We start from the raw sequence: 14,784 nt of genomic DNA, 5'->3' as shown, positions 1-14,784 counted from the left end.
TTTCAAAGCCGAAGAGCCAGCGTTTGTCCGAGGACGTCTCCGTGGTCATGTGGCTGGCATGACTAGACGCCAAAGGCGCACAGAACGCTGTTACCTTCCCACCGTAGTGGTCCCTATTTTTCTACTTGCATTTTTACGTGCTTTCTAACTGCTAGGTTGGCAGAAGCTGGGACGAGTAACACACGGCACTTGGGATTCGACTCGCCAAACTGCCGATCTACAAGCTCAGCGTCCTAACCCACTGAGCCACCGCGTCCCTTTGTGTTATCTTAACCGGGGAGCAATTCTGAGTCAGAAAAAGCTGGCTCTGTAGTCCTGTATACATCTGTATACGATTGGGAGTGAACAGATTGACTCAGCCTCCCATCCTTCTGAGGTCGGTAAAATGAGGACCCAGATTGTTGGGGGCAACATGCTGATTCTGTAAACCGCTTAGAGGGCTGTAAATCACTGTGAAGCGGTATATAAGTCTGAGTGCTATTGCTAGTCTATACGATCTTACAACTTCTCCAAGAATAACCGAAATTGCAAACATTCAAATATCAGACTAATAAACGCTTGGGGATCTCTAAGCAGCATCTACAAATGAGTGTGTAATTGTTGGGATGCCGCTTTTCCTTTTTTGTCTCTCTCTATTTAGGTGAGTTTGAGATTCAAAGGAAGCACTTAATTTATATCCGGTGCAACCTTGATTTGGAAAAGGACCACGTGATCGCGTACTTTATGTAACCTTTATGTACTGGTTCAGTGTTTTAAAAAGCCTTTGCGGAACGGAATCTTAAATCTAGTCAGATCGGCTGTTATAAGGAACAAAAGACGTCGTTGATCATTCCTTTTATGGACCATTCTTTTCATTTGGGTTTCTTTTTGAAACGACGAACCCGGCAAGCTAGCAGCAGCCCTTAACACCCTACTTGAAGGAAGCGACTACTCTAATCCGCAATAGAATCTTCTAGAACACATTGACCCACCCGTCTGTTCTCATTGGTCGTCCCGCGGAAAAAAGGGTGGGTCATTTGTAGCCCGGTCGCCAATCGTCTTCAAAGACCCAACGGGCCGAGCTGGAGAGTTCGTTTCTTTTTTCTATGTCACGCTAGTTTTTACGACAGCCGATTCGCCTTTCATTGGTCGATAAGGCTTATCGCCGAGGGGCGGAGCTACCCAGAAGGCCTCGCCTCGCCGTCCGCAATCCCTGCAGGCTCGCGCGCGTTGCCGCCTTGGTCTCTTTTGTCCGGGAAAATGGCGCTGGAGGGGCCTTTGACGGTCTTTGGGGAGCGGACCACCGGCGACAACGTCCGGACGCAAAACGGTAAACTCAAAAAGCTTTTTTTTCCCTCAGGCTTTTTAACCCGGCACAGTCGGGAGTCGCCGTTAACGGTCAGGTGGCCGTCGGCGGCGCGTGGAAACGTGGGCGCGGGCCTCGACCAGGGCCGGCCACGCTGTCTTTTTGAACTCGCGGTTTCGCGAGCAGGATGAGCCGGTCTGGGTGCGAAGTCGGCCCCGCGGAAGCAAAGCGGTGGTTGCCGACCGGCGGCACGTGTTTTCCTAACCCCCCAAAGGGGAGAAGGGTGGCGGCGTTGGCGCCTTTTTTTTTAAGTTGCGGGCGAGGATGAGGAAAGAGGGGCCGCTTTTTAGGAGCCGTCCGGCCCTTGGCTGCCCAGTTGTGGTTGTGCTCCACGACGGAAGACCTGAGATAACTGCCTGAGGTTGCTGTCCGCGCTGCAACTGACTGACACGTCCAGTTATCTCTCGAGTCTCACGTGGGAGAACTTCAGTCACGCCCCGTGTCAATTGGTCGTTTGGCGCGATCTAAAGACGTATCTTTTTGAACAACCTGGCCTGGCCTGGCCTGATGGGAGGGGGTTGGGTTTTTATTACTTTTAAATGCGTTTTATTCTATCGTAAGAGTTCTGGGCACTTGTTTAATCCTTTTTTCAATTTTTGTATTCTGTTTTTTAACATGTATTGCCCTGTTCACCGCCCTGAGTCCTTCGGGAGAAGGGCGGCATACAAATAAAATTAATTAATTAATTAATTAATTAATTAATTACTGGCCGGGGTTTAGAGCCTGGATCGCTTCCCTTATAAGTACACTGGCAGTTGAGAAGCAGCGTTGTTAATCCTAGTGGTCTCTAGGGCAGCGTTTCCCAACCTTAGGAACTTGAAGATGCGTGGACTTCAACTCCCAGAATTCCCCAGCCAGCTATGCTATGCTATGCTAAGCTGGCTGGGGAATTCTGGGAGTTGAAGTCCACGCATCTTCAAGTTCCTAAGGTTGGGAAACGCTGCTCTAGGGGAAAGATAGGTTATCGGTGGTTATCTATGAGCGTTTTAAAATTGCTATAGAAAACAGACCGAATATGTTCAGCTATTTAAAAGTAAGCTTGAGAGCCGAAACATTTTGGTCCTTAACTGTTACACCGTAATTTTTTCAGAATGAGATTTTTTCCTTTACGTCTCTCGTGAAGAATGTTAGTTAGTTCTTCTCTTGAAGTTAGAGGTGTTTAAATTAAACGTCTCAATTTCTGGAAGACATTTCAAAGACATAACAGTCCTGTAAAGAGGGTTACCACAGTTTCTATTTAAATATCCATGTCTCTTGCTTTCTGCTCCTGCAAGAAATATAATGTCGTCGAAAATAAATTGCATTGGATTCAGTTTTGATTATTAAGTCTCAGTATTGTATTGCAGTTAAGGTTTGAAGGTTTAGGGAGACAGTAACCACTTTTGTGGTGTTAAGCAAACCGTGTTTCCATGTGGTTACCAAGAGTCCAGCTGTACTACAAGACTGCTTTACTGATTAGTAACAGGTTAGAGAAGAAAACATAAATGCCGTCTCTTTTACTCTGGATCCTATGGTGATATGCATTTATGTGCCTCTTGTTTCAGTGTTAGACATTTAAAAATAGATTTTCATAATCCAACTATATATGAGAGATTTTTTTTCAAAAAAAAAATGCTGTTATATTTCAATTTACTAGATCAGGGGTATTAAACTGCCGGCCTGTGGATCTGTCGCATAATACGGAGGCTGCACCCACCCCAGCTCTGGCAATGCAAAAATATGATTCAGCAAGTTTGACACCTGTGTACTAGATTGCCATACATTTCTCTTATTAAAATAGTTCTAGAAGAAATTGCTAGATGTTATGTCCCATTGTACTGACTCTTATTTGCACTACAAAATAAGAGATAATCCTTATGGGATAAATAAATGTCTGTCACAGTCTGATGGAGAAGAATGAATATCAGCTTCTTTCTATATGAAATGGCAGAACAAAGCATTACAAAGACAAGTCTGACATTTTTAAGACTGAATCATGTTGTTCCTTTGTTAGTAGCTGATGCAAAGAACCTGAAGTTAATTATGCACGAAAATCTTCATAATGGTCTAAGTTTTGATAATAAGCTGAATGGCTGTTTCACAAACTCTGGCCTGTGTATAAAACGTCTGCTTAGTGTAAGTTACAGCATAGTCTGTTTTGAAATTCAACTACAAAATACATTTGTGTATGTAAATTTATGCTGTTAAACCCTAAACAAAGTAATTGCCAATTTTATTGCCCAAAGCTATTTGCTATTTTTAAAAATATTTAAAAGCATATATTTAGCACTTGAATTGCATCAGTTAAAATTTTAGGGAACAATTCTGTTTGTGAAGAAAAAAAATCTGTTTTGTTAAAACAGTTACAGCTGCTGCTTCAATTGCCAATATTGTAAAGAGTTCACTGGGTCCGGTTGGCTTGGATAAAATGCTGGTGGATGACATTGGTGTAAGTAGATCTTCCTTTTTGAAACTACCAATAGAACATAATTTGTCTTAATTTTAAAAGAAGAAAGCTGAACAATCATTATATTCAAGGTAGCTAACTAATATGGTGAGAGATGGATAGGTAGGATTTTTCTCCACCCCAAGATTCTATTCATGTCTCCCTAATCTGGGAAAGAAAAAAAAAACCCTTTACCCCTACTTCTGTATATATGTAGTCTTCACACAGATGTCAGAGAAGGTAGTTTAGAATACTCGGAAATCTTTTCACAAATAACCAAAATTATAGCTTCTTTTGCTGTAGGAATAGCAAAAAAAAATCTTGGTAGCAGTTTTTGGACTGCCACACTAAGTCAACATTTATTTTAAATTTTGTATTTCTAAAATAAATAGAAACAGAAATAGAAACAGAACAAAAACAGGATAAATAGAATGAAATAAAAAACCTTTTAGCCAAAAATAGCATGATAGAAGTATTCCAGTATTTGAGGGGCTGCCACAAAGAAAAGGGCATCAAACTATTCTCCAAAGCACCAGAGGGCAGGACAAGAAGCAATGGTTGGAAACTGACCAAAGAGAGAAGCAACCTGGAATTAAGGAGAAACTTCCAAACAGCGAGGACGATTAATCAGTGGAACAGCTTCCTTTAGAAATCGTGGGCGCTCCATGAGTGGAGATTTTTAAGAAGAGACTAGACAGTCACGTGTCTGAAATGGTAATTGGTTCTCCTGCTCGAGCAGGGGGCTGGACTAGAAGACCTCCAAAGTCCCTTCCAGCTTCACTTCTATTCCTTTGCTAAAGGAAAAGAGAGATGCTGCTTTGGCTTCAGTTTGATAGTTTCACACTGATGATTCCATATCAGGAAAATATTTTCTGTTACTTTGGGCTAGTTACAGTCAGCCCAACCCACTTCACAGGTGGTTGGTTTTATGGAAAATAGGAAGAGGAAGGAGGATTAAATATGTTATTTATAAAAATAATACGGGCAGGATGAAACTAAATATTAATTCTAGACCTTAATAAGGACAATAGCTTATTTTTACACATTTATTTATTTTAATAAATTTATATAGCCATCCAACACATAAAAGGGACGCGGTGGCTCAGTGGGTTAGGACGCTGAGCTTGTCGATCGGAAGGTCGGCAGTTTGGCGGGTCGAATCCCGAGTGCCGTGTAACAGAGTGAGCGCCTGTTACTCGTCCCAGCTTCTGCCAACCTAGCAGTTCGAAAGCACGTAAAAATGCAAGTAGAATAATAGGGACCACTCTGGTGGGAAGGTAACAGCGCTCCGTGCGCCTTTGGCGTCTAGTCATGCCGGCCACATGACCACGGAGACGTCCTCGGACAAGCGCTGGCTCTTCGGCTTTGAAACGGAGATGAGCACCGGCCCCTAGAGTCGGAAACGACTAACACGCATGTGCGGGGGAACCTTTACCTTTACCAACACATAGGTAGCTCTGGATAGCTTACAAAATTTTAAAACCCCACCATATAACCCTCTCTTACTCCCACCCCCCACAGCATCAACAACACAATCAAATCAGCCACTTGATTGGCTCTGTATCCATTTATAGTCACCAGGCCCATTGACAAAACGATGGTTTTTAGGGTATACATTATGCAGAAAAGTAGCTATCATTTAGTAGCACCTACAACTGGATTGTTAGATATATGATGGTTAAATAGCTAAATACATCACTAATTGAAAGGCAGTTATTTTGTGATCCCAATCAGTATTAAGCTGCATGAATGATTTTTGTGTATTTGGACTATTAGGATGTGACCATTACTAATGATGGTGCAACTATTCTGAAGCTGTTGGAGGTAGAGCATCCTGCTGCAAAAGTACTGTGTGAACTAGCAGAATTGCAAGACAAAGAAGTTGGAGATGGGACTACTTCTGTGGTATGTATGGGCATATCATCTGCTCTCACAATCATATCAACATTGAAGTAGCATTATTAGTATTTAAAACTTACATTTTATAATGCAAGTATGTGAAATTAACCTCTGCCCCTTTTATTAATGGCAAACACTAACTTATTGTACCAAAACAGGATAATTAGCTCTGGCACTGTCTTCAGTTAAAATACAGTCTCACTTGGATAGGAAGAAATAGTATGATGTATCGTCAGAGAAGATACAATTCTAATTCCATTTTCAAGGCTACTTAAGTTTCCCTCTAAAAAAATGAAACAAAAACTTTCCCATTTAACTACCATTTATTTTCTCTACAAAATAAATGGCTATGCTGATGGGATAAAGGAATAACTGCCAAAGTCTGAAGGAGAAGACCTAACAATTATCTTTTTCCTATATGAAGTGGCAGAACATAGAACAATTTTAATTCTATAAAGTTAGTCCTAAAGCATTTGTTCAGTGACTGTTGAAGATATGATGATGCTGAACAAGAAGTTATGGCCAGTTCTTGAAGTTGTGACCATCACAGTGTCCCCTGTCATCATGTGATCACGATTTGGGTGCTTGACAACTGACTCACAATTACAATGGTCACAGGGTTCTGGAGTTAGATGGTCATCATTTATGATCTTCATTGCTGGCTTACAACAAGCACAATCAATGGAGAAGTCGTCAGGAGATCGCAAACGGGACTGTGATGCTGCAACTGCATGGGATTCCCCTAATAACTGCAGCTGGAAATGGCTTTTTAAGTTGGCATGGTCATGCGAATGTGCTTTTATGACCACATCACTTAGTGACAGCGTCCCTGGTCCCATTTACTATAGCTAATCAAGGGCTACTTTCAGAAAAAGAAGGCATGTATTTGTCTAATTGTGATGTAATCAACATTACAATTGAATTGTGACATGTGAGCAACTAACATTTTAATTTCTTGTCTATAGCTAGAGCTTTCTTATTGATCTTGCCACCCTGCTAAAAGAAATGCAAAATTGAGGACAAATAATCATTTTAAACTCTAATGTTGGATTAAATAGTTTGTGATGCAAGAATTTAAATCCAGAAAATGTTCTTAGGCTCCCGAGGTAACTCTAGGGTAGTCTTCCCAAGAGAGGTCCCCTGGGGATATTTTTGCAAGTACATGCCAATGTCCTTGGCTATTCTGGCTCAGACTTTTAGTTGCAGTCAACAGCATCTAAAACGTCAGCTAAAGGCCTGCGTGCTTCCTTGTCTTCAATGGGGCAAAATTATTTTCAGATTATTTTTTTGTCTTCTTGGGTTCATCCTATCTCCTTGACTTCTGATTAATTTGTGATTATATTCCATGATCGTAGAGAATATGATATACCACTTTCAATGTTGAAAATTTCCAGTAATGCTCAAAATGAGATGATCTGCACAGCTTCAGGCTCAACAGTACTCAAAACAAAAAGTTCTATACACCTGTAGCTTGGACCGTATGTTAGAGAAAGTTGAATATCACTGCCTCTTGAAGCTAATGCAATTTGTAAGTTTTCCAAGAATGTCTTTCATTTGCTGGAGTGAAAGTTTATGTGTTTTTTTGTTTGTTTTTTACTGTTTGTATCAAGGGCATAACTTTCACAGAGTAGTTTTAAATTAAGTGTTCTTTTTCATAGGTAATTGTTGCTGCAGAACTTTTGAAAAATGCAGATGAATTGGTGAAACAGAAAATTCATCCGACTTCTGTCATTAGTGGATATCGTCTTGCTTGCAAGTAAGACCTACTGAAGCACTTCAAATGAGCAATTGTATAAAATTTGCCTGTTAACTTTTACAATTAAGTTTCAAAGTATCACCCAATTCACTTTTTCTTTAATGAATATAGCATTTTTCAAATATTGATGGCCCACATATCACTTTTCAAATATTGATGACCTCTCCTGTCAGTCATGAGGAACAGATAGAGCCCTTTCACTGAGAGTACTATGGTGGTGGAGTGCTTTATCTGCCCCCAAAAACAAGCAGCTGGAAAGGTGGTTTTGGACCTAGATGCAAGCAGGTGTTTATGAGTGAGCAAGTAAAAGATGACGTCAACAGTGCTTTGTCAGTATAGATTAGGCAGCCTGGCTGAGGAATTCTAGTAGTTGAAGTCCACAAGTCATAAAAGGGCCAAGTGAAGACCCCTGGTATAGATTTTCCCCTTCAATGGAAAGAGGATTGTTACTGTCATGATGTTTGAGATTTGTTAAAACTCTTTGTGCTACCTATACCCCAGTTGTGATTCAGTAAAACATAAGCGCTTGGGGGCAAGATAGCCAACAATGGTCTATTGACAGGGAACAATTTTTATACTGTCCCCATTTATGGCTTTTGACCAAACAAATATTTGTCTTTATATAACTATAACTACCCCACAGTATTTTGGTCCTGGTTTTTAATTTACTTAATTTTGGTTCAATTTATATTTAATGTTTTAATATTTTATCAATCTTGTCAGGGCTTTGGCTAGAATATAGAATTGATCTATAATACTGTCCATGAAACTTAAATTTCAAAGCTTATATGTTTAATGATTAAGTGCAATATAGATATAATATGCTATGTTTAAAAATTAGATTTTTAAATGTTTAGTAATATGTTTTAAAATATTAGCATAGAAATAAATTCAGGGCCATTGATAAAGTAAATTTGACATATTTTATTTTTCTAATCTGTACACAACTTACTGTTCGGGGGACAGAACATTCTGGTTCTTTTCTTCTGAAAAACTCCAGAAGTAAATAGTTGGTCTACTCACCAGAATAGCCAGAACAATAGAATCTGGAAGAAAATAGAACTCCTGTTTTTCCCTGAAATACTAAGTTTTGCACACTCCTATTTATATTCACTTTAATCAACATTTCTAAGTTGAAAACATTCGGTTTGAATTCTGACTATTCTATGAAAATTCTTTTCCCCAACAGGGAGGCAGTTCGTTACATCAATGAAAATTTGGTTATTAACTCAGATGAGCTGGGCAAAGACTGTCTTATTAATGCAGCAAAAACATCAATGTCATCCAAAATCATAGGAGTGTATCCTTTCACAGAGTAAATTAGGAACTGGTATTGTGTAGAAATCAGGTACTGACTGAAGTATCTAATTTCTGAAGAAAAATTGCATTTTTATTACCATTTGTAATTCTCAGTGGTGTGAGGGGATTTACATTTCATGTATTCACTCACCTACGTTAACCTTAACAGTGTTCTTGTAGTGACAGTGACTTCTTTGCCAACATGGTAGTAGATGCTGTACTTGCAGTAAAATACACAGACCAAAAGGGACAACCACATTATCCTATCAGCTCTATCAATGTTTTGAAGGCACATGGTCGCAGTCAGAAAGAGAGTATTCTTGTAAATGGCTATGCATTAAACTGTGTTGTGGGATCCCAAGGTAAGATCAGTTCCCCCCAATAAAATAGAACATGGATGCAATTTTAAAAGTTATTGCAATTTTATATCTGTATGTAAACATTTTTTTGGAAATGGTCTTTTTGACTGATAAGCCGGCTAGAAGACATAGAGGTTGGAATTATTTTACACATTTGTAATATAGTTGAGGCAAGTATCTTCAGATTGAGTTTCCTTCCCCTTTGCTTGAATGGAGATGACTTTCCTAAATTAGGTCTCTATTTTCCCTATCAGGGTAAGGTATGAAACTTCAGTTAGGTATAAGTGTAGTTCCATTATATCACTCAGTTTATCTTTAACTTAACTCAGTTTAACATTATATTACTCACTAGCTTTTCCCTCCTAAATTGCCTGAAAAGATCAGGGTAGAAAGTAATATTTAAAAGACAGAGAAAGGTGATAATATTCAGAATGGAACACACAAATTCTTGGTTATAAATGTACTCTCCCCAAAGCATATGGGGGAAGTTTTTGTCTCCACAAGAAAAATAATTGTTTTATACATCTCTTTGGAAAGAGAATTTTCTGTAAATTGACATAAGAATATTGATGATTTTGCAAGATTAATATTAAAGAGGGTGGTTTGACGATCTCTCAGAAAGTTAACTTCTCATTTTGGTAGTAATCAAGGGGAAGTACGATGCATTTGATGTATGCAATGGTATTCCTTCAAAAACTTGAAAGCTTTGGTGAATTTCAAATATTTTAAGATGGATTATTTAGTTTGGCCTCACTGTTTATAATGGAGTGGGACCTCTTTCCCATTTGTGAAAGTATATACAGTTAGTTTTCATAAACTATACTTATTAAAGTCAATAGGAGAAGCAAACCAAGGGATACTTACGAAAAAAAGGTATCACTGTGTTTTTAAATGCATTATATGGAATTTTAAGAGCATTTCTTTTTCTTTTAGGTATGCCTAAGAGAATAGTTAACGCCAAAATTGCATGCCTTGATTTCAGCCTACAGAAAACTAAAATGAAGCTTGGTGTTCAGGTGGTAATCACAGACCCAGAAAAACTGGATCAGATTAGACAGAGGTATTCTATAAGGACCTTTTTTTAACTAAAATGAGTTTTGAAATAGGAAATATAAACAAATCTGTACATTTCCATCATTTGTCCCACGCGTATTAAGAGAATGGCATCTTAAATACAAATTTTGACAAGCAATATAACAGTATTCTGTCAAAATATTATTCTTTCTATATCCAATAGCTACATTAATCTGTAATTTGCAAGATCTGGTTAAGCTCTTTCCTCTTTGCCTGGTAAATGCATTTTTAAAAGTTAGTAATGTCTCTCTTTTTTTGTTTACTGGTAATATCCTGAAGTGTCTTCCTTTAATTAGTTTTGGAAATTAATGATCCAGTGTAACAATGCAGAGATTTCATCTACATTGGAATTTTGAGGAAGGCATGATTAAAGCATTATTTTGACATACTTTCCAATTATTAATTAAAAACTTTTGTGATTTTCTTGAATTTAAGTTTATAGTTCTGTTTACTCAGTGTGTACTTTCTTATGCAGAGAGGCTGACATCACTAAAGAAAAAATTCAGAAGATCCTGGCTACAGGAGCAAATGTTATTTTGACCACTGGGGGCATTGATGATATGTGTCTGAAGTACTTCGGGGATGCTGGTGCTATGGCAGTACGCAGAGTTTTGAAGAAAGATCTTAAACGCATTGCTAAGGCTTCTGGAGGTAATCCCGAGTGCCGCGTAGCAGAGTGAGCGCCTGCTACTCGTCCCAGCTTCTGCCAACCTAGCAGTTCGAAAGCACGTAAAAATGCAAGTAGAAAAATAGGGACCACTACGGTGGGAAGGTAACAGCGTTCCGTGCGCCTTTGGCGTCCAGTCATGCCGGCCACATGACCACGGAGACGTCCTCGGACAAGCGCTGGCTCTTCGGCTTTGAAACGGAGATGAGCACCGGCCCCTGGAGTCGGAAACGACTAGCACGCATGTGCGGGGGAACCTTTACCTTAAATATAATCATGTTTGTCTTGTCAAACAGAGCTTAATTATGTAGATGATTGCTATTGTTAATATTCCTTCAGGCTAGTAGATATAGATATATAAAATTGTGATGATTTATCAAATCTTTACTTTGTATTAGCCACTGTTTGTTCTAATCTGGCAAATCTGGAAGGTGAAGAAACTTTTGAAGCATCAATGCTGGGACAAGCAGAAGAGGTGGTTCAAGAACGAATTTGTGATGACGAATTGATTTTGATTAAAAAGTAAGAAAATACATACATTGTATAATTTGGAATGGATGCATTTTGTTGCAACCTTTGAAAGTATTTCCCATTTAATTGCTGCCATGCTATTTTCAAATTGTATGAGCAGTTATACGCGTGGGATAAATTACTTTTAGTCCCCCTATAAATGTTGAGACAGTAAATGTCTTGACTTGGTTGATGAACTTTGGACAAACAGAATTCTAGCATTTCCCTACCCTCAAGGTTAGAGATTTATAGTTTGATAATTATTTCACAAGGAAAAAAAATTCTCTCTTTTCTGAAACAGTACTAAGGCACGGACCTCAGCTGCCATTATATTACGAGGAGCAAATGACTTCATGTGTGATGAAATGGAGAGGTCTTTGCATGATGCTCTTTGTGTGGTCAAAAGAATACTAGAGTCAAAGTCTGTTGTACCTGGAGGTGGTGCAGTTGAAGCAGCACTTTCAATTTATCTAGAAAATTACGCAACTAGCATGGTAAGTTTTTAGTTAAAGTTTAAATTATGTTTTTCGTAGGAAATCAGACTTATATTAACATTCAGTGCTACCTGTATATGAAAAGGACTGGCGGGAGCTATTTAACAAGTCCTATTTCCTGCTTGCTGCAGATCATATTAAAGCTTTATCCTTGGTGGCTATTCAGTCTTTATTTTAGCAGATCCAGCAAGTGTAGTTTCATTGCCGTTCTCCATTATGTTACCATATATTAACATAAATATTAATAGAATTTTTCTTGTTTCAATTAGGGATCACGGGAGCAGCTTGCTATAGCAGAATTTGCAAGATCTCTTCTAGTTATTCCAAATACATTAGCAGTTAATGCTGCTCAAGATGCTATAGACCTTGTTGCAAAGCTCAGAGCATTTCACAATGAAGCCCAAGTGAATCCAGATCGCAAAAATTTGAAGTGGTAAGTGTGCATAGAATTGATGGCAGTGTCAGAATATTGATTTGCTTTATGCATTTTTGCTTAATCTTGTTGAATGAAACAGAACTGGGCATTAACATTCAGCATTCTAACCCAAAATGATGCTTATTTTAAGATGCTTGTATATAGAATGTGTTTAAGTGGTCTTCTATAGGTGACTTATCACTTTATTAGAAGAAATGGGAGTGTTGTGTATATATTTTGGATATGCAAAACCTAGATTTTCAAATGTGGAGTGTTTTTGATAATTCCAGAATGTTCTGGTTTCTTTCTGGATAACACTTGGACTGGCAATTTCCTAGAAGTTATCCCCCAAACTGGAAGTGGTTTGTTATGTTCTGGAACAAACTTTCCCTTACCATTTTGTAAGCCTCCAGAGTAGCTTTATCAGTGAGATGGGCAGCATGTAAATTTTAAGCAATAAAATATATAATAAAATGGTTGGGTATTGCAGAGATAACTACTAGGTACTATTTAACTTCTGTTGCATTCGATGTTGGAAAGTTGATTTCTTGCTTCAGGTTTAGGGTTTCAGAATAACACATTTGAAACGTACATTCTTATTTAAAAGTATTTCTCTTTTTTTGAAGGATCGGTCTTGATTTAATCAATGGGAAACCACGTGACAATAAGCAAGCTGGTGTATATGAGCCTACTATAGTCAAAACAAAGAGTTTAAAGTTTGCAACAGAAGCAGCAATTACTATTCTTCGAATTGATGATCTTATTAAGTTGCACCCTGAAAGTAAAGGTGAAAAAGGAGGATGCTATGAAGACGCAGTTCAATCTGGAGCAATTGAAAACTAAATGAATTTTTATTTGCCTATTCCTGTGAAATGCTCTCAAGTCTCTAGTAACTAGTTTGTTGATGAAAGCGAGCTGTCAGGCTTCTGAATAACCAGAAAATAAATGAAATATGGCCATATTTTGTATTTGCATCAGTATCATAACGCAGAATGTAAAGGGGAGGAGGTTGGAGAAAACCTGAAGGCTTCAGCAGTAAGTCAAATTGCAGCCAAACACTTAGCCTTTGGTGCGTTTCTTGTTAAGTATTTTGCGACAGAATAATGAAGCAGAATACAAAAACCCTCCTTTGTGTACACACAAACTGTGGTCGTAGCTTTATGCTAGTATTGGAGAAGGGGGAAAAATTTATAATGGCTGTTTTTCTTAAAGGCAGGATGAAGTTACCTGCACGTGTTAATATTAGGGTTGCTGTGAATGCTATGTATCAGCTGCCTTCTGCTTTTAAAATATTCAGTGGATCCCTTGTCTTCATGAGGAATCTGAGGCATGAAGAGACCAAGTAGTTTGCTGCAGAAAGTTCTGTTTAAACTGACAGCAGGATGCTTAGATCTTGCCTAGTATCAAGAAATAGGTATAGTATTGCCTAATATTGTTTCTTTATTACTTACTAATAAAGATGAGTCATGTTACAAATTAGTACAACATCACAAGAAAAGTTTCCTTTATCTTTCTACACACATAGCTATGCCCATTCCTCCTCCTATACATAAAGCCGCAACTCCTCGTTTTCCACCTGTTCGTTCTAGTGAGTGCAGAAGTGTAACAAGGATTCGACACCCAGATGCTCCAAGGGGGTGGCCAAGGGCAACAGCCCCACCTTCAATGTTAATCTGCCAAAATAAATAAAACAATACATCAGAAGTATCTGTTAAATGTAGGAATCTTCCTTTCTTATTTTGGAACCTAATGTTTAGACCGGATTGGAAACCTCTGACAATAGATTTTATAATGAAGTGAGCAAGACTTATTTTCACGTTGAGATCAGAGGAAAGTGTGTGATTGAGCCATTATTTACACACACACTTGCCTGCTTCTACTTCATACCTACCTTTAAATTTTCTTAGCATTTTTAAAGCAAGCACCTCCTATTTGGCTATTCAGTTTTTATCCCCAGCCACCAAATCTGTGGAAGGAACATTCTGCTGGGACCTTAAACTTTAATACTCTCCTACGAAGTACTGGAGCTAGCATAATGGTGATCATAACTTCTTGCAGTTCTAGGTCATGGCTTTTCAACCAGTGGTACGGGTACCACCTGTGGTACATTGGCACCTGGCAGGTGGTACGTGAACATCCTAGAGAAATAGCGGGGAAGGGGAATGAGCTGAACCGGTGGCAGCACTGCACAAGCCTGAGCAAGAAATGGCTGGAGCTGCAGGGCTCAGTGGAAGCGCCAGGATCAGCACTTTCGGGGCTCAGTGGGAGCACCAAGATCAGCACCAGGCTCCAGCTGGAGCTCGGTGCTGATCCTGGCACTTCTGCTGAGCCCAGAAGAACCGCCGATCAGCTGGAATGGTGCAGCATCTCCAGGGTCTTGTGATTTACATTCAGATGCTTGGCAACTGATTCATATTTATGACGGTCAGAGTGTCCCAGGGTCATGTGAAGTGACCAAAACCTGCTTCAACCATCCAGCAGATGGGGGGAATAAAAACCAAACACCCCCACTGCCAATCCTCAACAGAAATGCTCACAACA

General features: G+C 39.0%; 2 protein-coding genes across 2 annotated transcripts in view; one reads left to right on the top strand and one right to left on the bottom strand.

Moving 5' to 3' along the window:
- Nucleotides 1–1,153: 1,153 nt before the first annotated feature.
- Nucleotides 1,154–13,704, top strand: TCP1 (t-complex 1). The gene is made up of 12 exons (XM_083372966.1): nt 1,154–1,309; nt 3,688–3,773; nt 5,547–5,675; nt 7,328–7,425; nt 8,615–8,725; nt 8,905–9,086; nt 10,017–10,143; nt 10,633–10,808; nt 11,223–11,346; nt 11,636–11,828; nt 12,098–12,261; nt 12,870–13,704. The coding sequence occupies exons 1-12, from the start codon at nt 1,240–1,242 to the stop codon at nt 13,084–13,086; spliced, it is 1,677 nt and encodes a 558-aa protein (XP_083229092.1). The 5' UTR covers nt 1,154–1,239; the 3' UTR covers nt 13,087–13,704.
- LOC310646504 (acetyl-CoA acetyltransferase, cytosolic-like) overlaps nt 13,690–14,784 on the bottom strand; it is a 23,581-nt gene continuing 22,486 nt past the window's right edge. Inside the window, exon 9 of the mRNA XM_083373021.1 lies at nt 13,690–13,916. Within this exon, the coding sequence (XP_083229147.1) occupies nt 13,749–13,916 (168 nt within the window). The 3' untranslated portion in view covers nt 13,690–13,748. The remainder of the gene's footprint in view (nt 13,917–14,784) is intronic.

Source organism: Vipera ursinii (assembly GCF_947247035.1).
Source record: "Vipera ursinii genome assembly, chromosome: 1".
Taxonomy (NCBI): domain Eukaryota; kingdom Metazoa; phylum Chordata; class Lepidosauria; order Squamata; family Viperidae; genus Vipera; species Vipera ursinii.
The sequence above is the reverse complement of the archived record's forward strand: the minus strand, read 5'-3'. Positions and strand labels throughout refer to the sequence as shown.

Bases quoted from the DNA above. Each gene is read 5' to 3' on its own strand.
- TCP1 (XM_083372966.1), top strand. From the start codon at position 1,240: ATGGCGCTGGAGGGGCCTTTGACGGTCTTTGGGGAGCGGACCACCGGC. The intron at 1,310-3,687 runs GTAAACTCAAAA...TTGTTAAAACAG, and splicing joins CAACGTCCGGACGCAAAACG to TTACAGCTGCTGCTTCAATT. The intron at 10,809-11,222 runs GTAATCCCGAGT...ACTTTGTATTAG, and splicing joins CATTGCTAAGGCTTCTGGAG to CCACTGTTTGTTCTAATCTG.